Source organism: Aythya marila (genome assembly GCF_965140915.1).
Source record: "Aythya marila genome assembly, chromosome: 8".
Taxonomy (NCBI): domain Eukaryota; kingdom Metazoa; phylum Chordata; class Aves; order Anseriformes; family Anatidae; genus Aythya; species Aythya marila.
The window spans coordinates 13575455-13603264 of record NC_139049.1 but is presented as its reverse complement, the minus strand read 5'-3'; the positions used below and the strand labels follow the sequence as shown (position 1 = coordinate 13603264).

The 27810-nt window shown below is 43.6% G+C and overlaps 1 protein-coding gene across 6 annotated transcripts in view; it reads right to left on the bottom strand.

Annotated features, from left to right (window-relative positions):
• Positions 1-367: 367 nt before the first annotated feature.
• SMG7 (SMG7 nonsense mediated mRNA decay factor) overlaps positions 368-27810 on the bottom strand; it is a 47691-nt gene continuing 20248 nt past the window's right edge. The window contains exons 7-24 of one of the 6 annotated variants that reach the window (XM_082766134.1): positions 27144-27294; positions 26655-26790; positions 24444-24606; positions 23251-23407; positions 20147-20217; positions 17742-17802; positions 17013-17132; positions 16215-16650; positions 12343-12487; positions 11012-11152; positions 10764-10894; positions 9664-10029; positions 7984-8133; positions 5746-5826; positions 4994-5153; positions 3529-3699; positions 3281-3426; positions 369-2763 (exon numbers count right to left, since the gene is read on the bottom strand). In XM_082766134.1, coding sequence (XP_082622260.1) covers positions 2650-2763; positions 3281-3426; positions 3529-3699; positions 4994-5153; positions 5746-5826; positions 7984-8133; positions 9664-10029; positions 10764-10894; positions 11012-11152; positions 12343-12487; positions 16215-16650; positions 17013-17132; positions 17742-17802; positions 20147-20217; positions 23251-23407; positions 24444-24606; positions 26655-26790; positions 27144-27294 — 2900 coding nt within the window. In that variant the 3' untranslated portion in view covers positions 369-2649. Of the gene's footprint in view, positions 2764-3280; positions 3427-3528; positions 3700-4993; positions 5154-5745; positions 5827-7983; positions 8134-9663; positions 10030-10763; positions 11153-12342; positions 12488-16214; positions 16651-17012; positions 17133-17741; positions 17803-20146; positions 20218-23250; positions 23408-24443; positions 24607-26654; positions 26791-27143; positions 27295-27810 lie in introns of all 6 variants that reach the window. The other 5 variants (XM_082766133.1, XM_082766131.1, XM_082766132.1 and 2 more) reach the window with 5 other exon arrangements.

Sequence of the window (27810 nt, the reverse complement as noted above, 5' to 3'; positions counted from 1 at the left end):
GCTATGCTGCCCTGTCCTCAGAATGTGAGAGCTGGAGGCACAGCAAGCCCTCTGCTTCAGGGAGGTTTCCCCAGTTCTCACCCTATCACCCAGGTTCTGTACAACCCCACCCTCCCATTGACTTGCATCTCACATTTAAATTGAAAAGGAACTCATTCTGGAGAGTTGCATGGATAAAACAAACACCTGACCTCTCAAAAATGGAGCAGCTCTACAGCTTTCTTAACCTCCCTTTGACATGTCTGGAAGCATGCTGTTTAGAAACAGCCAACAAGTGCAAGTGCCATCCTGATTTACAGGCAGGTCAACAGCAGAAGAATCCACGTCCTCCAGCTCCTGGTGCCTGTGCTCTACCAGATTCAGGTAATCCAGCCTGCAAGTGACAGAGCTTTGTAAGCTACTCCCAGCCCAGATTTATGATTGAGTACATAAAAACATATTGTACACAGGCAGCACAAAACCACAATCCGATTATCTGCACTGAGCCCAAGCCAGAATCTGTGATTTATTTAGTTCTCTTTCAGGAAAAAAAAAAAAGAAAATCAACTCCAAACCTTCATCTGACTTATCCAGAGAAATACGCATTTTTGAAAGACTGCTGAGTTACACAGGAAATGAATGCTACACACAGACCTGGATGGAGAGAACATGGTTTAATTAAAGGCAAAGCTGATTTCAGCAGCTGCAGATCTTGCACAGACAGACAAAAAACACAAAAAAAGCTTACGACACAAACCAGTTTCTGTTGGGGGCCCCTTCCCTTGCTCCCCTGGACTCCGGAAGACAGGAGGGGAGTCCCAGCCAAGCGTCAGACGCGTTCCTGACACCGGATTCTCATGCACAAGTGGAGCGGTGTGGCTGGGACCCTGGCACGGCCGGGAGTGAGATGGTGAACCTGGTTAGCTCGTTTAGGGTGCAAGAGTCAGTGACAGTTCAAACACTGGAATGTCGCAGCTGCCGGGGCGCACAGCTCAATACACAAACGGGGAAGGCTGGGGATAGGTACAGAGGGGTTTGGTTCATATTAGCACTGGGTGGGAACTTCACTTTTTGGACTTGTTAAAGGAAATACATCTTCAAAATGCAACAAAGAACAGTGACGTTGCTAACGTGGAGAACGTGGGGGAGCTGCTCATACCCTCGGATGGGTATTGGGTCTCCATCTTCCCTTTTTGTATTCTGTCGGGGCTGCCCAGACTCCAGTGTCACTTAGGCTCCTGCATGTGCTTTGCTCTGCAGCTGACTTCCAGCTCAGAGATCCTGAACCATCACACAAACCCCTACTGCTAAACACAGCAAATGGACATTGAGATTGTTTCCGTAACTTCCCTGGGAAGCCTAACAAAAACGCTGTCCTTTCCTTTAATGAAGTTTCCAGTCTTCCTTCCCCCTAATAAATAGCAAATAAAACGTTTTTCTTTCCCTTCTGCACCTTTTCACATGTGAACAGCACTATGCTTTCTTCTACATGTGGGTTGCACATGTGTGTCCACGGTGCCTCAGATTCCTTTCTAGAACTGAAAGCCTGGGGGCTGCAGCTGGGAGGGCAGGGGACGGGTTTCTGCAGAGCTGGTGTGTGCCTATGGGGGCTCGTACACTCCACATTGTCCAGGCTGACTGTCGTCTTTACCCAGTCCTGCTGGACCCCTGATTACTTTCTGCAAGATGTTGCACATTGGCAATAAAACTACTAGCATCCAGCGAAAATGGGAGGATGGGGAAAAGAAAAAAAAAAAAAAACATTGAAAGCTTTCTACCTACCTATTAAAATGAGTCAGGCTGTGAATGCACAGACTAGCCTGCCCTTTGTGGGGCTAGCCACTATGCTACAGTAAAATGTACAGGAATCAAACATTAATTTAAAACCCCATAGCAGTTAAACTTGCTTGTCCAGCAGGGTGCTGCAATGCCCCACATCACTGATAATAGCTCAAACACCTACTGAGAGGAGGGCATTTCATGCTGGAGTCTCTAACCCACCCACAGGCTGGCTAAAGCCTTTGAGTGAAAGGAAGTGGTGTCAAGTGCCAGATTCTCCTTCATGAAACTCCTTCAGTAGCCCAGGAGATAAAGCCCACCTTGCCATCAACCTCCTCTGACCAGAGCAGCAACTGGGGCTTCTGTTGCTCTACACTGACTAAAACGCATGTCTCTGTATGGAAGAATTCAGTGTGATCTTACTACTGAGATAGTCATAAAGATGTTTAGGAGTAATTTCAACTACATTCTCAGTCAGCGAAGCAATCATTAATGGATTCCTATTTTATCTCCCCAAAGAGAGGAAAAGGATTGAGAAGTTCTCATTGGCTTCTCCCATCTGCCCTTCGTTCTCAGCTTTTACTTCCCATGTGGCTGGGGACATGCACAATGGAGAAGGTGAGAGGCGGTGATATCGGGTTACTGAGTGAGACAAACAGCAGTTCCTCTCTCCCTTCAGAGGGCCCAGGGATGGGAGAGTTCCTGATGTTGTTTTCTTGCACTGCAGACGTTTTGTGCACACTCAGTGGGTTGGTGGAGCACTTACGCCCTCCTGACAGCGAGGAACAGAAGAGAGGGCTGCCACCTGCACAGGACTGTGTGAGCCAGTCCTGCAAACCCAACATGCCATGGTTTATGGAGCCTTTGTTTGCACGGGTTGCCACCTCGTTCTCAATGCGGTGGGTTCATGGTGCCTTGTCCACGTTGCTGTTTCTGCTTCTGCTGCATTAACAGCTGCTCCAGGGCTGAGGGTCCTGGGTGCATCATGGAACTGGACCAGATGGACTAAAAGTAAACAGTCAACACTAGCATCTCCTTGTTTTCTTACAGATGAGGAGACTTTACTCTATTTTCCCCTCTTCCCTTCGTCACTCATACCTGTCTTACCATGAAAGTCAGACTTCAAAAGGTGGCCTTCTAAAGGGAGCTCCCCTTGAAGCAGCTTACCCTCCCCACCAGAATCCTCATTACCATATAAATATATCCCACATTCACAATTACTAATTTTAGACCAGTCAAAGCAAATGTTATTTCTTCCAGTTCTGCCAGCCTGGTCTTGTTCCACAAAATATTCTAGAACAGCAAGAACTGAGAAACTGTGACATCTTCCAGAACTGGTCATGCCTCCCACATTGCCTACGTAAGCAAGGAATTTGCATGAAAAGCCTCCAAGGTTTGACCCTGAACCCCGACACCTAGAACAGCAGCGTGAGCTGCCTATAGCCACCAGACCCTGGCCCCATAGGCAAGTGCCTGTTCCCAAGCACAGCTTTATAGTTATAAGCCTTATAGTTAACTATACCTTCAGACTCTCCATGAGCACAGCTGAGGAGTCCTCTATGGCAGGGCCTTGGGCTGCCCAGGTGCCACTGGGAGTGCTGGGCTGGTGCCAGCTGCTCTCTGATGACGACGTTGCTGGGAGATAGTCCAGACCAAACCCTCCCATTGCTAAAATGGGGAAGAGAGACAAATTCAAAGGAATCTAGCAAAACCATTGCAAAAACAAACGTCAACAGCTGGCTTCATCCAGGCCTGGAACACAGCACTTGCCTGGCTTATCTGTTTTCCAGCGGTCTGCGATTCTCCTGTCTCTGTTGTCTGGAGTCCCAATAGGTCCGAAGTTGGAGAAGGGAACAGAATTGTGGTTATGGGTTGGAGGGGAGCTTGGCAAGCTGCTGGGGTTGGAGGAGTGAGGAGACTGGCTGGCTGGTGTCGAATGATCTAGTGATTACAAGGCAAGAGGGAAAAAGTGAAGAGAAACAGCAGGAGCCTCCTGATTTTGAATTTCATAGTGCTGCTGCAATTTCTGCCATCACTCAGTTTTCTCCAGTACTGAAGGTCAGTTTTTATTCCCTCTATTGCATGAGTAAATTCATAAATTCTGAGCGAAAGCATTTGCACATATACAATAATAGAATGACTGTGTTTAAGTGCACATACATGCCTACCAGAAAGCAAAAATCCAGGAAACCTCAAGAGGGCTGGCTAGTGAACAGTGAGCTTTCCCCTTGTTTCTTGAATAACTTCTCTCAAACAAACAAACCTATCTCCAAGCTTGACAAGCTAATAAAGAATAACTTTAGACCAAGGAGTTTGCAAGTTTACAACTTCAATTTGAATGTTTTACACTTCTTTGGGTCTTAAAGCAATTCAGACCAGAACTGAATACTGAGCAAAGCAGGAGTGCAGGCATGGAAGAGTCTCTCTGTGAGCAGGAGAACGCGATGCCTGAAGAGAACAAAGCAGAGCAGGGTGCCAGGATGTATTCTTGTATGAGGAGGTGAAGTGAAAACTAAAACCCATGTAGTGTCATAAATCCTGCTAGAATAAAAGCACTTTGAAGCTCCCTTCATTTCATCAACAACAGTTCCTTCTGATTGGCTGCGAAAGTCTTGATATGACCAAAGAACATCTCCAATGGCTAAGTTATTTAAAGTCCTCTTTTTACATTCCTTCCCTCCCCTCACATTCTTGTGGACTTTTTTGGGATGGCAAGGTTATGACAACTCTAATGTGTTTTATGCCCTCAAGAAAATTGTTAAAGAAAAAGCTGGTTTGCTTTGTAGGCTGCTTTACCATTAAAAGAAATAGTGTCATACTTTCCTCCTCACTCTTCAATCATAGAGTTTTTCCTCTTTCAAATATCTGCTTTATAAAATCCAAATCTTCCTGGTTCTTCCAAAGAAGCAACATTAGAAGTACAATAATTTTTAAAATGCATAAAGTCCTACTCTCAAATGCTTGTCAGGAATTTAAGTTAAAGAGATTTCAGTATTCAACACTTCCTACAACTTTTATCCTGCTCAGCTACTTCAACTAAAAATCTAGGTTCTTACCCTATATTAGTGACAGAACCCCATCGCATTTCCAAGGATTATATATAAAGGAACACAGAAACCTTCAGACATTGTAAAGAAGATTTTTTTTAATTTCCAGTTACATTTAACTTGCAGTAGGCTCAGAATTAACTCCAATCCTCTTAAAATACACACAAGAAAAATTGTACCAGGATTACCTGAGCTGGCTGGAAGGGATGGAGACCATGGAGTCCCTTCAAAGAGAGAATATAGTGAAGTCTCCTGATGGGCAACTGAAGGGGTGACTTCTGTTTTTGTGCTGGTATTCATGTTTTTCCCATATACCTCATTAAACATGCTGTTATTTGGATATCTTTCCTGGAATAAAGAGAGTATGAGTACAGGATTTATTTGAAACACGGAGAACATATGAAGGAAATTATTGAAAAGGAAAAAGTGTTTTGATTTGTCACTCCTCAGAATCTTCTCTGAATGCTTTATTTAACCAAGTCCTTCACATCCTGAATCGGGGCCCATTTCTCCTGGCTGAATTGCAAAGCCTTCATGAAATTTTAAAATTTCTGCTCAAGAGACCCTGCTCTGCTCCTTGGAAGAGAAGGGGTGTTCCACTGGTTAGGAATAAAAATACTCCCACACCACAAAATGTGGGGATTCACCTTTTCACTCAACTCTACAATCCCACTGAAAGCAAACATCCCAGGAACTCAACAAGACTCAACAGTACCTCTGCAGAACAGTACCTAGGGTGAGTTTGGGAAGACAACTGATTTTCAACAATGGGAAAAGGCAAACAAAATAACCTTGTTAATACAGACTGAAATTAGGCCCGTGGATCTCCTTTCCAGTTTGCCATTAGTTTGCACTAAAGGATGTGCCCATACTTCTGCCATTGTCTAGCTAAACAGTAAGTCAGAACAGCAAAATGCTACCAGCTTTGGCCATCACATACCTGATTAAGAGAAAAGCCACTGAGAGATAGGAAAGATGATGACTGAGACATCAATTCTGACGGTTTTTCCAGCAGGGACTTCTTTGAAAAACCAGAAAAGGAAAACAAGCAGTTGGTTTTCAGTGTGGTCAGCAGGAGGAAAGTAAGCTACAAAAAACTGCCCAGGTATTTTTGTTTTAAACTTTTATTGCATTTTTGACCTCAGCACCGTGGAGGGCAGGGGGGAACAAACTAACAAATGCAGAAAATCAGAAGTTTTCCCATTAATTGTAATTAATAACTAAAAATCAACAGTCATGACAGCTGAGAGTCCCAAGAAACCCCACTGACAGCAGTTTCCCAGTTCTCAAGCGCCTCTGGCTGCTTCCACAGTCTGACACGTCTAGAGGGGATGTTCCTGCCAAACGCACCAACCCTGTGGATGTATAAAAACCTTGCACAAATGAGACAGGATCCTTTCCAGTGAGCAGAGTGCTCAGTCATGCCTGACAAGACCCTTGGACATTGCTATTCATTGATGGATTGTTTGTTACTTTCGAGTACTCCTGCTGTATAGACACTCAGAAGAATCACAGCTTGTCTTACTGACTAATTGGGTTAAACAGTTAAAGTTGCATTTATTTCTCCCTCATTTTCATTATAAATGACTACAGAAGAAGAAAAGTGTTTGCAGCAGAGGTTCCAAAACTCCCATGGGCTCCATGTTGAAATATTATGGCCTTTTCCATGACCTTTTCCATCTCTGCACCTCCTCCCATACAGCTATTATCTGCAGCCTAGTATTTCTCAGTTTTTGTTTTCAGTTCTTATTATGATTAAGCAATGAAAAATACTGATATGAATTATAACAGTATGAACCAAGCCTATTTAGGGAAGAGACAGAATTAGTTATCACTGAGACATAAAGGACAGAAAAACTGTAAAGCTTGGCTGGTAGAGAATTGAACACCCCTGACCTTAGGGTCAGGATCAAAAATTCACAGAATTAGTGAAGTCACAAGTAAAGCTGTGTGTGATCCAAAATTACGTCTGTAGTTTTGTTCCCTCTTGCCCCCAGACCAGCTCAGCACATCAGGTATTTTAAAATTTATAGTTCAAATAATAAGAAAAGCCCCTCCCTAACATGGTCTTAATACCTGGAATAACTTTGCTTTTATCCTGCAAGCCTGAGACAAACAGCCCCATTTTCTTGGCAAGCAGCTCCTAGCTTGTTAGATTTTCCAACTGACAACTCATTACTTTGAAAGCACGTTGTAAAAAGCAGACACAATTTGTACTCAGCACATCCACACAGCCTGCACAGAGAAGTGTTTCTGTCCATTTGCCAGCAGACAGCAACTGCAGGAGCTTCAAAGGAGGCTGCTGAAGCAGCAGCTGTTAGTTCCTTAGCAAAGGTATTGAAGAAGACAGCAATGGGTGTCTGCTTTGCTACTGGCTCCTCGGGACAACATGCAAATTAACGGAGGAATAGATTTATTAACCAGGGATTTTACACAGAGTCACAAAATACCCCTCACTGTTACAGCCACAGATCTGAAACACAAGTACTCACTGAGCGTGCCTGGAGCCACACAAGAAGCGCACTGTGTTTTTAGAGCTAAGTTAAGACTTCAGCAGCTCACAGGACCTCCAGCTATCAAGCTAGGAACACAGAAATGCAGACAAATCTCTCAGGCTGTCAAACTCCCTGCACTTCTATAGGAGTCAGTGATTATTTAGTCAGTTGCTTGCAGGGTTCTTCTAAAACCATCTGGCTCATTTGCAATCTCTTCTGCATTTACTAGGGTAGTTTCCCCCTGCCTTTGTGTGTTTCCTACATGCAACTGTACCAAAGGCACTTGTTCTGATGACTTCCTTTCACTGCACACACCCTTGCCCCTGTTACCACGCCCAAACAACTGGGGAACAGGAAGTATCTTAAAGGGTGCATCAATGTGAACCAAAGGTTCAAATCCTGTGAACCGTGCTTACAAGAACACCCCACAATTATCCTGCTTTCTGAACAAACTGGCAGGTCTGGCTGTGGACCAAGAGCTATGTGGGATGCTACAGCACCTCCCCAGCTCTCCAGAGCCAGGGGCCTTGGGCTGAGCTCTCGCACGGAGACTGGCTCAGCAGCAGGAGGGAAGTGCAGAGGAGGGATGGGGAAGAGAAAGAAATTTCCCATTTCTTATAATTTCACAGAAGAAAGAGATGCCAGTTTGAATGAGAAGCAGCAGTATTAAGTCAAATACATACAAAGAGGCTTCGTCCAGGAAGAGAGGCGAGAGGCCCCAGCAGAGCTGGGTAAAGATCAGGAGGATTAGAGAAAATCAGCTCTTCCTCCTCCTCCAAGGCAGCCAGACTCTTTAACAGGTCCGGAGGAAGCAAAGGGGAGCTCTTGGGGTCCTAGTGACAGAAATGAGCACAGTGAGACAACAGAAGACAGAAAGGGAAGAGCAAGAGCCAAGTGGGGAGAGACTAAACCAAAGCAGGAGAGAGAAACCAACAGGAGAACAGCAGGCTGTGGCAAGGAGCGCAGCATGCACGAGTGTGAGATGAAAACAGTGCAACAGAAGTGGGTGGAAGCACACAGAAAAACGCTGAGCAAAAAACAAACCAGCCTCATGGCCTAAGGTGTAGCGGGAGAGGTCCTGCACCTCCCTGGTAAGTGGTGCAGCCAAAACGATGGGCAACTAATTGCAATCAATGCAGCACGTGCTTCCCACAGCGTTACTGACAAATACTGAACCCATTTTCATATTAGAGGACAATAAACATGATTCTTCCTGAGAAGAAAGATCTTAAATTATTCTACAGCTGTAATTCAGGTTTCAGCTGAAATTACATTTGCATCTTCCCTCATCTGTTTGCAGAATTTAAACCCCCTGAGACACTGCCACTGTTAACAGCTACTGCACAATGGTATAGAAAAAATAAAATTTTAAGTGCTACGTCTTGAATTTTGAGAGGGATGCTTAAAACACAAGCATCGCTGGCACAGCCTCTGTTTGTACTGTGTTGTGCTTACACCAAGGCGGTTTCCGATTTAGGGATGAGAACAAGGCTTTGGCCCAGCCTCCATCTAAAAATCACAGCCTGACATCAGAGGAGAGGCAGTCTCCTGAATATTGTCTGTCTTTTCTCCCCAAAGGATAAGCTATGTGATCTCAGCTGACCTTTTGAAATTCCTGAGTGCATTTACAGAGGCATATCTGACCAAAGGTTTAAAAAGGCCTCTGTTTAAGTTTCCTTATAACCATCACCAGAAGCACTTCCAGACAATCCAGGACTTAATACATAACAAAGATTGCAGGCTTTTTATAAACTGCAGCACAAAGCAGAACTGCACCAAAGCAAACAGAAGTAAAGTATTCCATTAGTGCAACCAAGAGCTAAGGGATGGAGTTCAGCACTCTTGCTACGTGGTGGGATTTGCAGGAGGAAAAAAAAACAAAATCAAAATGGGGTTGCTCCTACTATCCTCAATTTCTATCCCCAGTTTGGCTCTTGCAGCCTCACCTATTCAACACACTCAAGATACTCTGTGGGTGGCAAGAGTTTATCTAAAGGGTAAGAATTCAATTACAGTTATTTAGATGCACTCATGGTTTTCATCAGTTGCCAGACAAGTATTTTCCCTGTCAGCTGCCATGTGTCTTGGCCCAGCAGATGCAGTGCAGAGACCAGCGTCATGTCTACACTGAGCATGACTTACACCTATGTGAAAACAGGTCTTCAAGAGCCTGATCCCCCTCCACAGTCCACTGAAGCAGCAAATCCAGTACTGTACGCTGGGATCCCGTTTCCGAACATCCAGCTCCCTTGCAAATGTTTTCACTGATCCACTTGGGTCTACAGGGCATTACTACACTGGGCAAATTGCCTGAGCAATATCAGAGCCTCGCTAGATTTCACCACTTTTACATGGATCTTTACCTCAAAAGTCATCCTGGAGACAGCATCCTGCTCTGGGCGGAAGACTCCTTGCCGTTTCCCCCTGCGGTCCATGTTGGACTGCTGTGCCATCACCCTGTTGTCGGCCATGCCGTAGGAAGAGTCCCAGTAATATTCTGGCACCTTGACTTCTGAGGGGTTCTGGTTATATGGCTCCATTGGGAAAGGCTTCATTTTTTTCTCCAGAGGTTGCTGTTGCATCACAGGAGGCTGTAATGACTGTTCAAACAATTTTAGAGGGTCCTGGGCCTGCAGGTAATAGGACTGCTTTACAGGCATGATCTTCCCCAGAGAACCTTGGACTTGCGGCGGGTTCCAGAGCTGCTTTGACGAGTCTGTCTGTGGGTACTGAGGCAGAGATGCATGCTTTTGTCAGCAGGTAGGAACAATTAACATCAACTGGTTTTCTAACTTCAAGCTGTCATTCTAGCTGACTCATAGCAGATACTCTGCAAACATTCTCATCGACTACATTATTCACCAAAATTCAGTCTCAGTAGGCATACAGCCTCATCAAGCTCAAAGCCACCAGCCAAGCATAATCCCTACTCCAGTTCGGCACCTTACAGACACCTTTATTAAGGTACTGAACTGCTGCCCAGAGCAACAGGAGGGCCTCGCTTGCCATCAAGGCCAGACATGCCAGAAAGGAGGTTTTGTCAAGTACACAAGCACGAAACCAAGAGGAAGGAACTGACAGCGGAACCCAGTAAGCACACAGGAAAGAGCGAGTAGGGTGAAGATTCAGAGCCCATCCTCATTGCTCAAACAAGACTTATTTACAGAGGCCTAGGACAGAAATATCTCAGAATCATCACCTTCATACCTTGTCTACACACAGAAACACTTACAAAGATTACCATCTTCTCAGCCCAGTAGATACCTTCCTCTTAGTTACAGAATAGCAGGTTCATGACCACTAAAATTCAGCTGTTTTTCAAATTTGCCCAGAAGTTGACAGATCAAAATTCCACAGCGAGGTCTTTAACAACAACAGTATGAGGTAGACCGGGAACAGAAGTCTCCAACATCGCCAGTTATTTTTAAACACAGCTTAGGCACACTGTACTAGCCAGGCTTACCTGCTGGAACCCAGAGTGGTGTGGCGGGCTCTTCCCCAGGCCCTGCACAGCTTTTGTTGGGGACTGTTGCTGCTGCTGCTGGGCCAGCGCTTGGACCTGTAACTGGCCTGCTGACTGTGCTGTTGCCTGAGCTGGTAGAGATGAGAGGGGTTGCTGGGAGGGAGGTGGTGTTTGCTGAGCTCCCTGGGTCATTGGCCCCGGTCCAGAGGGCCGCTGCTGGCTGTAAGGAATGTGGGACTGTTTCCCACCTTGCACCTGGTTTCCTGCAGGTGAGTGAGCCGTGGGCTGGAGGAAGGTTCCTGGGACAGAAACGCCTCCCGGGAAGGTGTATCCCGTACTCATGGAGAAAGCCACAGGGGGAGGGACAACATAGGTCGGAGGTGGGAACCCTGCAAAACAAAGAGCCGTAACTGTAGTTTCCCAGCAGAAAGCAGCTTCCTCAAGAAAACATTTTTTTTTTTTTTTTTTTTTTTATTTTGTACATTTAGAGCATCAGAACAGGAAACACCAAGCACAGTTTGCAGACAGGCACTATCATGTCCTTTTCCACCTTTGCAAGTACACAGCTATGATCACAGAGGGATTCGGAGCATTCTTCAGTTTTCTTCCAATATTCCAGGCACTGGCAACAGTCTGTCAGAGCAGCATCTAGGAGAGTTGCAGGATTGTCCCCATACCTCCACCTCCCTGCTCCTCCTCCCCTTTTTCATTCCCCATCATGTTTTTTTTGACGTGTTACCCCCAAAGTTCCCACCCCTTCAAACACACATTTCCAGACAATTTCTGCAGCACTGGACACAGAAGAAATCGATAAGTCTCCTGCCTCCCGCCAGAGCATCACCAGTCCTAGGATTAATTTAGGTAAGGAGATAAATGGCAAGCTAACCAATCCTCACATCTACAAGATCAATTTATTTCCTGTAGCTCACACTGAAAAGCCAAGTTTGGAAGGCACGATTTAATTCTATGACAGGCCATATTTCCTGCTGGCATTAAAACAGAGAAGAGGTCCCTCTCTCTTATATTGAGGAACTATGCAGAGGAGCTACAGGAAAGATACAGCTCCCAGCTATTTTGCGAGCAAAGATGGACAGTAAGGCATGACAGGAATGCTCCGCAACAAAATGGGAACACACAACACAGCAACAGCAAATGACACCACACAAATTACAGCTTAAAACATGAGCATCACTACAAAAGAAACCAAGCTAGAAAGAAAGCAGCGTGACTGATCTTTTGTAATAGTCCTACATACAGGGAACGCTTTCTCCTGGGCTAGCAGAAGACTTTGTCATGTTTTGACTTACTACAGAAACAGCCTCCTGTGAAATCTCTTGATCTTGTGCTAATCAAGAAGGAAGGTGGCAGATTTCATGGCAGACACTGATAACAAAACATAAGGAATCCTATTCATCTCATTTCAGTTCTGCTATGGCCCTTCTTTACAACACTAAGACTCTCACCATGAGAATGCACGTTCATTAGAACAGCCACTACCTTCAGAGGCTGTAACAGCTAAGAGCACAGACTTTTCTTTGCAGACAACTGTAAAACCACACTTTGAAAGAACACAAGTTACCTGGCCGGCTAGGAAGGGGAGGGAAAGCTCCTGGGTGATGAATGGGGATGAACTGGGAACTGCTGGCCTGACTCGGAGTCTGAGTTACAGGTGTTTTCCTGGCTTCAGACACTGGAGTCTTCCTCATCTCTGTCTGGGATTTCACCTAATACAAAATAAAGCAAGAAGAAATTAGGTAACTTTTCCTGTAATTAACCATATAATGTCTCAAGCCAAAAAACAAACTCAAATAGTCAGAGAATTTTCTTTTGCCCTAAGTTACTGGAGGAGGTTTGGAACATCAGAATCCAGTTCCTTCTTCTCTGGCCTCAGGCAGGTGACTTTGCCTCTCCTCAGACACTCCTTGCCTCACAAAAGCACTGGACAGATGCCCACCCAGAAGACTGCAACAGGCTCGTCCTCTAGCAAGAGAGTGGGAAGCAGGCATAACATCCTCAGACCATACACAAAGGACTTACCATGCTGCTCACCTGCAATGCCTTAAGAACAAAACCAGAAGATGCAAATGCTATTACGCTTCTCCTAGGGCACTGCGTCGACCTACTTCAAGCTACTTACATGCAGCACCTTAGAAAACAAACTCTGCCACCTTCTTCCTAGGGAACTTTTCCAGCCTCATCTACACAGTGCAGCATATGCACAAACTCCTGCATATCATGAAATTCTTTCAAATAAGAGCATACACGACACATAGCTGAGGTGGTAACCTCTTTCAGTTTACCGTGAAATTGCTGTATGTTCTGTTAAAAGAGCTGCACCAGTTAAAGGCAGAGAGAAGAATGTAATGTAATGTTTACCTGATTCTGAGTCTGTTGCGGGCTGGGTCTTCCTGGAGAGGAAGACAGAGGGGAAGACTACTTTCCCTTTCTGTTCAGCTCGGCAGAACTGCCTGGAATGCAAGATGGAGCAGGCAGGAAAAAGACAGCAAGCAAAGAACCCGGGCAATATAGAAAGGGCCCAGGAGCAGACCTGATGCCAAGCCTCAGAGGTGACTGAAAGGGGTTTTTATCAGTGATCAAATAAAAAACCCAAACAATAATAAAAAAAAAAAACAGCTGCGTGGGACTTCTTTCAACATTTAGAGCTACTGATTTGAAAGGACTAGGAGGGTAGGCACTTCCTTCCAAAATCAGTGATGGGGTGAAAATGCATTCTATCTTTCTCTTAAGTCTTTCTTAAATAACTCTGAATTTCCCCATTTTTAAATTATGGGAGTGTAGTTTGGTTTTTGTTTCATTAAAAAAGTAGCTTTTGAGACAGAGGTTTGGCTGTATTTTTCATCTCCCACTAGAAAAAGCTGGGAGGAAACTCCACCTCAGAGTCTGGCTGATGCTAAATGTCACAAATGATGGAGCAGCCCCTGCTCCCCCTCTCATGCCACAGCTGTTTGCTGCCCACCTGTACCCTTTATCACATTCTGTATGTTCAAATTATATCATGCTGTACCTTTTTTTTCCTCTCTCCACAAGAAGCCAAACATTGTTACAACCCATACTGCATTCATTCTTTCATAGCAATGTCCAAATTCAAAGATGCTCTTCTTGCACAGGGATTTCAAAACACGAGCTCTAGTCCACCATAAACTCAAAGCTGCAATCAAACATTTCCAAAGGTGGCTTCCAAAAGACTCCCCTCATACAATTTATAGTGGGCTTTTAAAAGCTAAATAACTGAAATTGGTTAATCAAGAAAGCTTAATTTCAATCACTTCATTTGTTTCTCCTCGACCTCACCTCAAAAGCATCAATACTCCCACATCTTTGCATCCCCAGCGGTCTCAAGAGTTCCCACTTGGTGCCTGGGAAGAGCATCGCTTCATCCCGGTGGCCTTTACATTACCTTGAGCAGGTCTGCATTACGCCTTCCTTTGCGCCCAACAGCATCTCCCCTCGAGGCCAGGTTCAACCTACGCCACGCTCGCATGATCCTGTCTGAGCACGCAAGTTTTCCGCCTATCTGTGAAACAGGACCAACTACTTCCCCTACAACATTCTTGACATTTTTGCTAAAGTAGGAGCTGCAGCTTTATAGAGTTTAGGCTTTTGAAAACAAAGAGCTACAGAGTAGACAAAGTTTGAAATTTCAGGGAAAGCCAAAGCAAAGCACTAGCAGACCATGAATTGGTACAAAGCCTAAGCAGGCATCTTAGCAGGGCAGGGAGCAAACCCTCCCCACGTCCTGGAGTAGGTGTGGGTAAATAAGTTCAGCAAACGGTGTTGTGATAGTTAAACTAAATAAAGCTGATAGAATTAAAAACTCCAAATTAGTTTCTCTTCAACAAAAGATGAAGTGTGACCAACCAGATCCAACACAGCACCCTATCCAGGAAAAATGCATTTCAAACCCAATGGTAAGTCTTAAGACCAAAAAAACAAACAAGTTTCTGATAAATCGACTGGGTTAAAATTACCTTCCCTACACAAGAGACCTACACTACTTCTTCGAGCATATTGGTTTTTCAGCCTCAAGCCCTTCTTTTGCAAGGCAGGGTCACAAACCCCGGCACAGGAGTTATGCTCAGGCCTGCAGCCACATTCCAGACATGTTCAGCAAATAAAGCCTAAACACCTGCCACTCCAACTCCCCTATCTAGACTGTTTTTCAGGTACCAGGCCAGTGTCAGTGACTCAAACAACTGTCACAGTTTCTGTGGGTTACTCCTCTTCCCCTTCCCACCCCTGCACAGACCCCATGCAAACCCAACGCAGGACTGCCCATGCAGACCTTCCCTTTCGTACTAACATTGCCTAATAAGAAATGATCAGAAGGAGAAGAACGATCCAAGGGTCCTACCAACACACACCAGAAAGACATGGAGCTGCTTTGTCTAGCCTAGGGAAAACAAAATTTCAGTAACAGGTCCTCAGAGCACTTGCAAAGAGAAGACTTGAGTTATTCTCTAGACCAACATGAGTTATTCTCTAGACCTGTCCTGGGAAGCAGTAGGTTTACGCAGTAGCAAGGGAGATGAAGTGCGTTAAGAAATGATTTCTGCTTGTAAGAACAGTGAAGAACTCACCCTGTTTCTCAAGGGAAATAACTGAATTTCCATTATCATTAAATGCCTCTAGACAACACCTGTCAATGGATGAGATACAGCCAAAACAATCCAGGTACAGATTACATCGACCCTGAAATTCTCCACCCTTATTCACTACAACTCTGTGGAAGCCAGAACAGTAAATTCACTCCCTACACACGAGGTGAGCATTTTTGTACATAGTGCTACATAAATGGGGGAAAAGAGCATGCCTTTAAAAAATACAAAAGAGAAAAGAACAGCTGATGTGAAAACCAACAATTCTCAACAAGCATCTCAGTGCAGAATTACAGGTTAAAAGCTGCGTGGCTTTTCTTACAACCACCGAGGGCCTCCTTACTGCACACGCAGTACAGAGGATCCTCCTCCAAGTAAACAACTCAGTGCTTTTGTGGTGTGTTCGATTTATTGCAAGCGCACAAGCCAACTGAACAGAAAATGCCCAGCTCCTTCACAACAACCACAGCATGGGTAATAGCATGACTAAGACCTGGCCATGCACGCTGCCCCTTGAACTGTTTGTGGAACAAAAGCTAGAAGGCTTTGTTGTTTGAGTTTGTTTTTTAAATACTGAACATACAAAAAAAATCGCCTTTCATTGCTCCCTACCTTTTCCTCCCCAATAAACTGAGACAGCATCACGGAAAAGGGCAGAGACCCAAAGTTTACTAATACCTGGTCTCTGAGACAGATTTTTTTTTTCCCCTTATGCATTAAGGGTACCTGCAGGCCCGCAGAAAGACCTTGGCTCTACTGATTTCTGTGCAAGCAGTGATGGCCCTGACACAAACATACTGCTAAGATGCAGTATCCCTTTGATCTAAAGGCTTACCTGAACTGCCACATTCTGCTTTCCTGCTTCCTGCATTTTATCCAAGCCGCATTTCTTGGTCTCATTCTTTCTTTTATTGTTATCCTTCTTCCCATCGTTCTTATTGGCTACTATTCCTTTGCTATAGTCCCGTCTTTCCCTACCTACATCTTTAGGTGGATAGATCCGCCCTTGATCTCTGTTCATTTCTCGTGGCTTAATATTTTCTTTGAACGTGACCATTGGTTTTTCTCCCGCATCACAGTTGTTGTTTAGACTTCTGCCAGAGGACAGAACTGATTTGAGTCCAGGGCTGCCATCTGTGGATAGTGGTTCTGCGATAGATGTTTCCTGCAAGGTGAGACTCTCTTTGGCTTCGCTAGAATCCTCTAGTAATAATTCCGGGATTTCCGTCAGAAACAACAGCTTTCCTACCTCATTTTCACACTGAATCAACCTAAAAAGACAGAAATTGAAAAGCAAATATGAATAGTTGGTGGCTTTTTTTTCCACAGGGTAACCTAACACTCTTGCTACAACTTCAAATACTGTTTCCACTCATCCCAGCTGTGCTTCGGTATCACTAAAGCGCCTCACTGGAGTGAAGCATCACATCCGAATGCATTCCTTATCAGAATTAGCTTAGGGAACAGTGGCATGCTGACACACAGAACATGTTACTAGCACTGTCAGTATCCTGAACTCACGTTATTTTGAACTGCTTGGTAAAATAACGAGAAAAATAAAGTTCACCTCTGGCACCTGTACTGCTTAAGCTTACAGAAGCAACTGAAACTCCCAGAAGCTATTTGCAGTTACCTTGGCTGATTATCAGCAATCCATTTGCCTGTGAAGATGAGTCGCTGTTGCCGTATCCGACGTTGTTGCCCTTCCTTATCTCCTGTAATCGCCTGGTGACCTTTGGAAAAATCCAAGTTCCTAACATTGAAATAGCACAGGGAATAATATTAATTACAGTTACCCTCAGCAAAAGCATGTTTCTTTAGAAATACAACTGGTCGGCATTATTTTGTCATAGGTTGTGATATTTCACCAGATTCTATTCAAAGCATGCTGTCTGATTTAGATTCAATTTTCTTCTCATAACACGTATCTACATTGAAGAGGGTCTTTTGTGTGTGTGTGTGTGCATGTTATTAGGTACAGGGACATAGTTAAAAACAGAAAAAGTAAAAACACAATTTTCAAGGGAAAAAATATTCCTTTCCTCATTTCTTAAATTATTTCTCTTTTATTTTATTAGTCTGAAGACTGCAGAAGAAAACTGAGCAATGTCATTGGCTCATGGCATTCCTCAGAGTTTTATTGAGGATTGGCATAGGATCTGTTTTCCTCTTCAGAATGCAGATGAAATCCTACGTTACCTATTACAGTCCCAAGATGATAGCTGCATCAATCCATATAGCAGCACGTGTTCATAAAGAAAGTATAGCAGCACGTGTTCATAAAGAAAGTAACCACAACAGGGGAGTGGCTATCAAAGCAGTGACACTAGCAAGGAGGCAGTTTCCTTCAGCTGTCACCTACCTGAATGAGGGTCTCAGAGCCAAGAATCCCTGCAACTCAAATTCTTCTGGAAGGGGGGTTGCTGGTGAATAGACAATAAAAATAAAAACAGCATTAACACTAATTACAGACACAAATTCACACCCCAGCAAGGTAACTATATACAGTAAAGCCTTCAACTAACATGTCCACTATACTTGTCTGCCCTACAAGCTGAGGAGCTCAAGAAGGAGAAAGCAGAGCAAGTCCGCTCAGCACAAGAAAGAAGCATTTGCAAAGCATTAGTGTGCACTAATACTAGAAGACAACTTATTGCATGTTTGCCTTTCAACTGCAATTTCCCACAACATCACAAAAAGCACGTATCATTCCCAGTCACAGAATCACAGAAAGTCAGGGATTGGAAGGGACCTTGAAAGATCATCTAAGTCCAATCCCCCTGCCCGAGCAGGAACACCTAGATCAGGTCACACAGGAACGTGTCCAGGCAGGTTTTGAGTGTCTCCAAAGAATGAGACTCCACAACCCATGTGGGCAGTCTGTTCCAGCGTTCTGTCACCCTCACCGTGAAGAATTTTCATCTCATATTTAAGAGGACCCTCCTGTGTTCCATCTTGCACCCATTGCACCTTGTCCTATCATTGGGTGTCACAGAGAAGCACCTGGCTCCATCCTCCTGACACTCACACTTAACATATTTATAAACATTAATGAAGTCACCCCTCGGTCTCCTCCAATCTAAAGAGACCCAGCTCCCTCAGCCTTTTCTTATAAGGGAGATGCTCCACTCCATCTTCCTCAGGGCTCTGCACTGGACTCTCTCAAGCAGTTCCCTGTCCTTCTTGAACTGAGGGGCCCAGAACTGGACACAATACTCCAAATGCAGTCTCACCAGGGCAGAGTAGAGGCTGAGAGAGGTTCTCCTCCCCACTGCTAACCACCCCCCCCACTTCTGATACACCCCAGGATGCCATTGGCCTTCTTGGCCACAAGGTCACAGTGCTGGCTCATGGTCATCCCGCTGTCCACCAGGACACCCAGGTCCCTCTCCCCTGTGCTGCTCTCCAGCAGTCCAGTCCCCAGCTTATACTGGTGCCTGGAGCTGTTCTTGCCCTGATGCGGGACTCTATACTTGCTCTTGTTATATTTCATTAAATTTCTCCCCGCCCAACTCTCCAGCCTGTCTAGGTCCCACTGGATGACAGCACAGCCTTCTGGTGTGTCATCCACTCCTCCCAGTTTAGTGTCATCAGCAAACTTGCTGACAGCACACTATTTCCTCATCTAAGCTGTTGATGAATGTATTAAATAATACTGGTCCCATTACCGACACTTCAGGGGTTCCACTAGATCCAGGCCTCCAACTAGACTCTGTCCCATTGACCACAACTCTCTGGCTTCTTCCCTTCAGCCAGTTCACAGCCCACCTCGCTACCTTAGACCACACTTCCTCGTTTAGCTGCAAGGATGCTATGGGTGATGATGTCAAAAGCTTTACTGAAATCAAGCTAGACCATGTTCACAGCTTTCCCGTCATTTATGTACCTGGTTATATCCTCATAAAAGGCTATCAGGTTGGTCAAGCACAACTCTCCCTTGGTGAAGCCATGCTGACTGCTCCTAATGACCCCTCTTATCCTTGATATACCTAGAGACAACCCCAAGGATAAGTCATTCCATCACCTTTCCAGGGGTGGAGGTGAGGCTGACTGGTCTATAGTTACCTGGGTCCTCCTTGTTGCCCTTTTTGAAGGCTAGAGTGATGTTTGCTTTCCTCCTGTCCCGACACCTCTCCTGTTCCCCATGACTTACCAAATATGATGGAGAGTGGCCTAGCAATGACTTCTACCAGCTCCCTCAGTACCCACGGGTGCATCCTATCAGGACCCATGGACTTACGGATGTCCAGCTTGCTTAATCAGTCCTTAACCCAGTCCTCATCAACTAAGGCAAACTCCTCCTTTATCCTGACTTCCTCTGGGACCCCAGAGGTACAGGGGGCTCCTCAGGACAGCCTCCAGCATTACAGACAGAGACAAAGAAGTAACTCTGCCTTCTCTTCATCTTCTGTCACCAAGGCACCCATCTCATTCATCAGTGGGTCTCCATTGTCTCTAGTGTTAGTTTTACCTGCAATGTATCTGAATTACTCTGTAATTGCCACCAGACCTCCTGACCAAACGTGGATTTCTAACTCCTCCTGCTTATTCCCCATGCTGCATGCATTGGTGTCCAGGCACTTCAGGGAGCAAGCTGAGCACACCAATTTCACCCCAGGGGGGAGGGAAGCCTTCAAGTCTGCATCAGTGCTAGAGAGCTGCCCCGCCAGTGCAAGCCCAGCTACAGCCACATCCCCCTTCGGATCTAGTTTAAAGCTTTCCAAATGAGCCAGCCCTTCTCACAGCACAGACCAGAAGCATCCTTACCATTATTATTGGACAGATCTTCTTCATGAGGCTGGAAGCTGTTTAGAAGAGAAATCAGCCATGGCCATATGCTGCAATCAGAAAAGAAACTAAGTGAAAACCACAAAACCCGAAACTTACTCACCTTACCAAGAAAACACTGAAATCTACTACACAGCCACAGCTTGCATTAGTCCTTTGATTCCCAATAAAAGGTTTTTCCCTCAAGCATCAGGGAAAATAAGACTGACTTGAAGAACCTAGTATTTTTAAGAAGCCATTGCAAAGTTACCCATGAAGCCAGACGGTCACAGTATGAGTTGCTTATAATCCAGCAACTCAGGAAATTTACCATGAATTTTACTAGACAAAAACATTGCATGAGCAGAAGTTGAGAACACTCTGAAGTCGTTTGCAATCAATGTTTTTCAGTCTAAAGCTGCCTACTCTCAGTGACAAAGTAAAGGAAACAGTTTGGAAGCAAAACAAATCACCGAGATACAGATGTACTTCTGGTTCCACTGACATTAGCAAAGCTCTGTGGCACTGGAACAGACACCAGAAAGACAAGAAGGTCTAAGTAATAGTTGCACTGAGTAAGGAGATTAAAGTGAAGGTTAGCTGGCAGTAACCCAGTCTTGCACCAGCAATAGCAGTGCAAACAATGACTAGAAATCCTTTACAAAGGCCCTGGAGCAAATCATTTAAAAATCACAATAATCACTGTATAGGCGGTTAACATTTAACTACCACCAACAGGCTGCTTTTTTTTTTTTTTTTTTTTTTTTTAAAGCTACAGCCTAAAACTCTAAGCATCCTTCTCTGCTTTAGTGTTGGGCATCAAGTCACTGAAGGCAACAAATTAACTATTTCTTAAAGTGGAAATAGCAGGCACAGGTGTCCACTGTGCTCCTTATTAGCAAAATGAATCTTTGTCTTCCCTCAGCCAGGCTTTCAGCCATCATCTAACACCTGGACCGAAGAATGCAGCATGCACCTGAGAGCCTGAGGTTAGCCACTTCCCTGCACAGCTGCAGGGACAGTAAACACAATGTTTATATACTGTATATTCTGTATGCTAAAATAAGCAATAACTCCTTCCTCCCTGTGACTGACAAAAAACAAAACGAAAAAAGGGAGAGTACAAGTCTGTTGCAATCTACAGTAAATTCTAATCTTCTAGTACATTTGAAAAAAAGATTTTTGTAGTAAAAGATCTCTAAAGTAGAGTGATGTAGTAACACATGTAAAAAAAAATCTAGATCCAGTGTGGCTGCCCCAGGGAAAGTTTGGAAAATTCATTTCCAACACACACACTAGTGTTGATATTTTGACTTCTGTCCTCAGTTCTTGCTTTCAGATTCATCTGCCATTCTAGATAAGCACCTTTCTTTCCCATTTCAGATGCTCAGTCTGTATGGAGTAGGGTTAGTTCTCCACAGGAGAACAATAAGCACAGAACAGGGACAACTGAAAGTTTAGAAAGGAGTAAGGATTATTTCTTGGTCTGAGAACACAACTACCTATGAACTCGGAGTAAGGAAGACTTCAAGTAATATAAAACAGACATCAGTTTATTCAGAGGCCAATAATGGCACGCGTGCTTGTGTGACCTGCAGCCAAACAATGCCTTTCATAAGAATTTTACAATGGAACTAGAAGGAAAACTAATTCTCACCAATAATGGGGAAGACAGATGTCATCTTAACTTTTTGGGGCCAATGAATGGAATGACTACTAACTAGAGCCCATTTTGACGAATCTTAGCAGTACTTCACTTTAAGTTCAGCTGTACACATTACAGCTATTTGTTGCCCACTTCACAGCTCCTTTAAACAACACATACCTGGCATTATTAGAGAATATTGTTATTTATAATATTGTACAATATAAAATATTGATTTTTAAATCTGTGATGTGATAAATACAAGTGGCATCTTTAAGGAGAACCTGTTACCGCTCTGGGTAGAGGGATCTACTCTGGCTAACTCAAAACATGTTTACACCTGAGTATTCATTTTGGTGCTCCATAAAATACTACATGCATCAATCTGCAAGGACTACTTTACATTGAAGAGTCTTGAATAATCTTCACCATTAAAATAGTGGGATAAAGCCTTCCTTTAGAATACATATACAGCAATACTTACTACCTTATTACCTTCTGATAACGATTTGTTAACTTTTATTTTCCTTAGTGTTGCCTTTGCGAACTGCAGAAGCTCCTGAAGCTCTAGGACTTAACGTTCTGTACATGACCACAAGTCTCAACACTTGTTCAGCATTTCCACAAACCAAGTTTACAGGTACCCCTGCTCCCCAGACATCAATGTACAGGAAGCGCAAGCCATGGCCAGAATCACATCTTATAGCACAGACCACCTTGAGAGAGCTGGAAGCACCGTGGCAAATCACACAAGATCAGCTAAGCTGCTTTCACACTATTTTCCTTACAGTGGCCATCCTAGGAAAAATACCCATCCAGCTGTGTCAGTAGCAGTTGTTCCAATCTGAAGAAATACCTAACAGGCCAGAAATACTTTACTGAACTGCTACAATTCATGAAAAGTTAACCGGCTAGCTATAAATTGAACTCATTTTCAACTGTTTAAGCATAAATTTATGAGATTAGAGGTAGAAGTGAAAAATCAGAGCAACAACCCAGAACAGAAATGTCTGTACTGACATTTCTTCCCTACAAAATTCAACTTAATTCCACGATCATGAGCCAGTAAAATTTTGGATTCCAGCTCTGCCCAAGCTGATGACTTACTGCAAGAAATTAAGGCAAGTTTTTTCCTGCCACCTCAATAAATCTGAGAAATCATTACAACAGACTTGACTAAGGCTCTACTAAGTAGTTACACTCAAGTCAGACATTAAAGTGGATCCTCTGATCTTATTAACTTAAAAGTTACAAGCAAACCTAAGGCCAATTAAAGCAGTGAATTTGCTGATATAGCACAAAAAAGTTTCACGATCACATTTATGAATGTTTTAGCACATGCACATTCTCTGGGATTTTTGATCAGTTATGTGATCAGCTTTCCTACTACCAATTTGTGTATCATCAGTCATTATTACCTTATGCAATTAAATGTATCAAAAGAAAGATTAACACTCACTACCGTCTTTCATCAACTACTGCCTCCTGGAAAACACTGGGCCTAAGTTTCAGCCAGTCCATTGAAACCTTCACAGCTGGAAGAGGATATGCAGCCCCAGAGTCTTCCTGATAGTCATTTTGTAAAGGGCACTTGCACAGAACTCCAAGAAAGGACACTGGAAACAGAGCACAGGGAAAACAAAGATCAGTGCAGGAGCAATACTTTAAAATTGGCCAAATAACCTCAAACAAATCCAGGTCCCAGAAAAAAAGCATACTTAAAGAGCTAGTTCTTTAAGTAGTACAATTACTTCATCTTAACAAATCCTCTGCCAGATCAGAGCATCTTCCTTCTTCCCCCCCCCTCACTATATATTTTTCTACAATTAAACATTTTTTTTCCCCTTTTTCTTCCTCTAAGCATTATGGTAAATCCTTTTGACAAACTAACAAAACCTAGTGACACAAGCCCATAACAATCAGATCAGAAAATACTATTTTTTTTTTTTTAAGTGGTCAACCATTTGTCTGCATTTTATTCACTTCCCTAGGTCAGGAGGCACACAAATGGAGTTAGCTCTGCAGGCAGGCCCGTTAAAGCACACATGCTGAGAAACAGTACCAGGCAAGTATGAACACAGTGCTTTCTCCAGATTCCAGTCTGGAGTTCGTGAAGTTCTGGTATGCAGAAATTTAGGTATTTATGAGCAAAGCCAAGCTAAGCATAATCCCTTTCAGATCAAGGGAATCAACATTATAGGAAGCCTAAAATGCTCTGCACTCCTACCTGATATTATCAAGGGCACAGAAGCAGCCAAGGCCCAGAGCCTATCGGCACCATTTCACCCTCAGTCCTGGCAAGTTAGAACTGCCTCCCATCAAAGTGTGAGAAACAACTCACACCACACTGCAGACAGCTGCAGAGCAGCCCTACAAACATGGTACTACCCACAGACAAGTCAGATCCAACTGAGCACCCAGGTCCTTCAGAATGGACCTTCAATGGACATATATTGGTACTTCAGAAACAGGGAAAATATATAGAGCTCTGTAAGGTTTCAAACGGGGGGGGCACAAATCCAGTGGTCATTAACACTGCTAGACATAAATGACTGCACAACCATCTTGTCTTAACATATGATAGCAAATCACTAACGGATTCCACATAAAACCAATCTAGAAATATACGAATAAATAAATTCTCATACTTACTGAAGAGAGCCAGCAACTGTGTCCAGCAGAGCTGCTCATCCTGGCTGTAACTGTGCTGCTCTGTTTCATTGCTGAAGTCTCGCAGGTGATGCAGTTGGAACAGATTGATAACAGTAATATGTACCAACTGCTGAGAATTGAAGGCCTTTTGGAATAACAACCTCTGCAACAAAGACATACATACAGAGCATGCATTTTTACATGGCAAAGCACACCCTTAGAAGGATTAGTAGCCTCTACTGCACTGCTTGATTAATGTTCCTGCCCTCAAGGCAACACCCGTTCTAGATTGCTTTCAGGTCATCCCTAATAGCTCAGCACTCAGCTTTCCCAGCAGGACACAGGCAGATGCCTGCTGTTAAACCCAAGGTTTTTGCTGGTACACCAAGTCATACACACAACAAATCAGCACTCCCTTGGGAATGGCTCTCTCTCAGAGAACGCGTGCCTTTAACGTGCAATTACAGCATTGCAATGCAACTGCAAGAATTGCAAGGGCATGCACGTCCACTGCGGTTTTCAGCCTTTCCATGAAAAAGCAGAGATAGGGTGACATTTCAGAAGAAAAAACACCCCAGGAAAATTTAACTACACTGTGGTTATATATTAAAGACTAATTCCACATCTAACTTCATGGGTCATGGAGTGCTGTGGTTAACTGAAATAGCACAAGCTATTTACTGATGCACTTTAGCAGCTACATTGTAAGACATCTTTCTCAAAGCAGGAAAAAGAGATATCCTAAACCACAACCTAGGCATTCTGTTCAGATACACAGGCAGGCAGGCAAATTGACCAACCAGCGTAAGCATCAGAAAGAGGTCTGAGCTTCCTTTTCAACCTCCACTTTCAGTTACAGGCCTGAAGCACACAGCAGTCAACAACTGCCAGTGCCACCAGGAGCAGAGCTGGGGGCCTGGCTGAACTCTCCTACCTAGGACCTGTCTCCTCATTCAAAGTTGCCATCAGCCACGCAGCTGAAGTGGTTATCCACCACACAGGCAATTTCACATCCACATTCAACACATCTAAGTCACTCTCTAGTAAATTAAGCTCTCTGTTGCACAATGTAAATAAAAGTAATCTAAGCAACAAAGCAGGTCTCAATTAGAGCAGGGCTCTATTTTAACACTGTGGATCAGTTAAAGAAAAGGCTATTCCACATGCCGGAGCAATGCTCATAATTATTGATTATAGGCATTATGGAAAAAGCAATACTTGCTCAACAGCCAACACAACACACAAAGAGATACAATTATTTAATTTAGAAAATTCCCAGCATTCAAGCAGTTCACATTCAAAGCTCATACAATTCACAAGTTCCATTTCTCTGTTTTTATTTCAGTGACTGTTTGGACCTAGCTCTAGCAGCCCAATTAAATGCAAAAATTCAATGTAAATTGACACTGTAAAGACTATCTGTATTTCCTTACATTGCTAAAATCTGCTCCCTCTTTCTTAACTTCTAAAAGCATACTCTATTTGCTCTGTCAAACCTATCCATAATATCTGCTCATTCTCCACAATGAATGACATTGAAGAAACTGCTTCCAGGAGGCGACTAACAGTTAATATTATGTCCACTTTGAAATTGTACTACCTTGGATAAATACCTTAAGTTCGCTTTGTTGCAGTCTTTGCTATACTGTCCAACTTAATGAGCTGGCTGCATAATTAATGGATACTCCTGGATTTTCCAGAGGAAACATGTTCTGAATAGTTCTAGTCTACACACAAATTAAGGTTGTACTAGTACACTGCTTTTAGAGGCAAACCACTGGTAGGAGAGGCAAGTTGTGTGAGGAAGATTAAAAGCCATCTTAATAACCAGTGGGAGTGATGGAACACCATCCAGAAATCAAGCACTCAGAAGTCTTCAGGCAACTAAGCCAAGACTTTCCAGATGAACTGAGGGCTTTTCACAGGCATCAAAGAATCATCCAGGTTAAAAAGTAAAGAGCAGTTGTGGTCATTGATTTCTCCTGTATCTCCACCAACAACACGCCACGTCTCAAAAGGGAAAAAAAACTACTATTTGAAGAAGTCAACAGAACCATCTGTTATTAGCTGTGATACAAACCTTCCCTAACTGACTACTTGAATTTTCCATATTTTAGCATGTGAAAAAGTTATCACTGGACTGTAATTTCAGAACTCTGCTGCTAAAAACATTCTCTTCAATATACCAATTAAAACATTGTTAGAACTAACCTTGAACTGTTCTTCCAGCTTCTCTCGAAGAGGGCTCAGCTTCTCCAAACTCTTACTCAGGTACACATGGCCATGGAATTTAATAAATGCCTTGATGAAGTCAGACACACTCCATCGGGTCTTCACCTCATCACGACTACATTCAGAAAATAAGGACCTGGCTTTAGTCTTTGGAATTAGACAACTGCACATAACATTATAAACTTTCTCTGTGAAGTTTAAGAAAGGAGGAATGCCCGTGCAAGACTGCTTTTTCATATTGGCACAACGCCTTTTTCCTGCACTCACTATTCACACTCAAGTGCATCCCAGACAAATTGTTCTAAACATGCATAAGGATACTCTGATGAGGAAAAGGGTTAAGGAACTTGTGCTCAGTCTCCACTTCCAAATAAAACAACAATAAAAACAATTTCTGGCAAGGGAGTTACATTTAGAGGCAATCTCCTCCATCCTATCTGAGTAGAATTACCTCATGCCTAGTCTTACCTTTCCAGTGCTTTAGAAAGTGCTTTTTGTAGGTTAGTGGAGGCAGCTGGGAAAGGAAACTTCACAGCAATACTTCTGCAGTAGTAGAAAATCGTGGTCAAGTGGTCTCCTTTGGAAGAGGCTAGAATAGCCAACTGATTATAAGGCTGACCTAAAGGAGAGAAAGGAAATTTGTCCTCCAACAAGCTGTTATTGAGTGGAATGTGCTAGGTTTAAGCTGAAGTCTGCTCACTTTAAAAAGGGAACACAAAGCCATAAGATCTTTAGTAGACAACATTCAGATTTATCTACTAACCCTTTTACTCCAGCCTCATTATCAGTACCAATCAAAAGAAAAAGCTTTGAAACTCGTGATACAGATTTTTAAGCATATCATTAAAACAAGGCAACAATCATGCTGCAAGACTTTTGTCTAAACAAGATACTTTCAAACTAGGCTTTTCCCATAACCATATTTATCATCCCCTATCTGGAAAAGATCTAATCCAGTTTTACCTCTTGAGGCAAATCAAGAGTTGTTTTTTTCCACCTATGGTGTAAAATTTTTGCTAGTTAGAATATGGAGAACTGTTTGGTTAAAACACTGCTAAAAAAATTAAGTACTGGTTTCACCAGCCTGGCTCAAAAATAATTCATCCTTCACACCATCCCTAAGTTTCAGGCCACC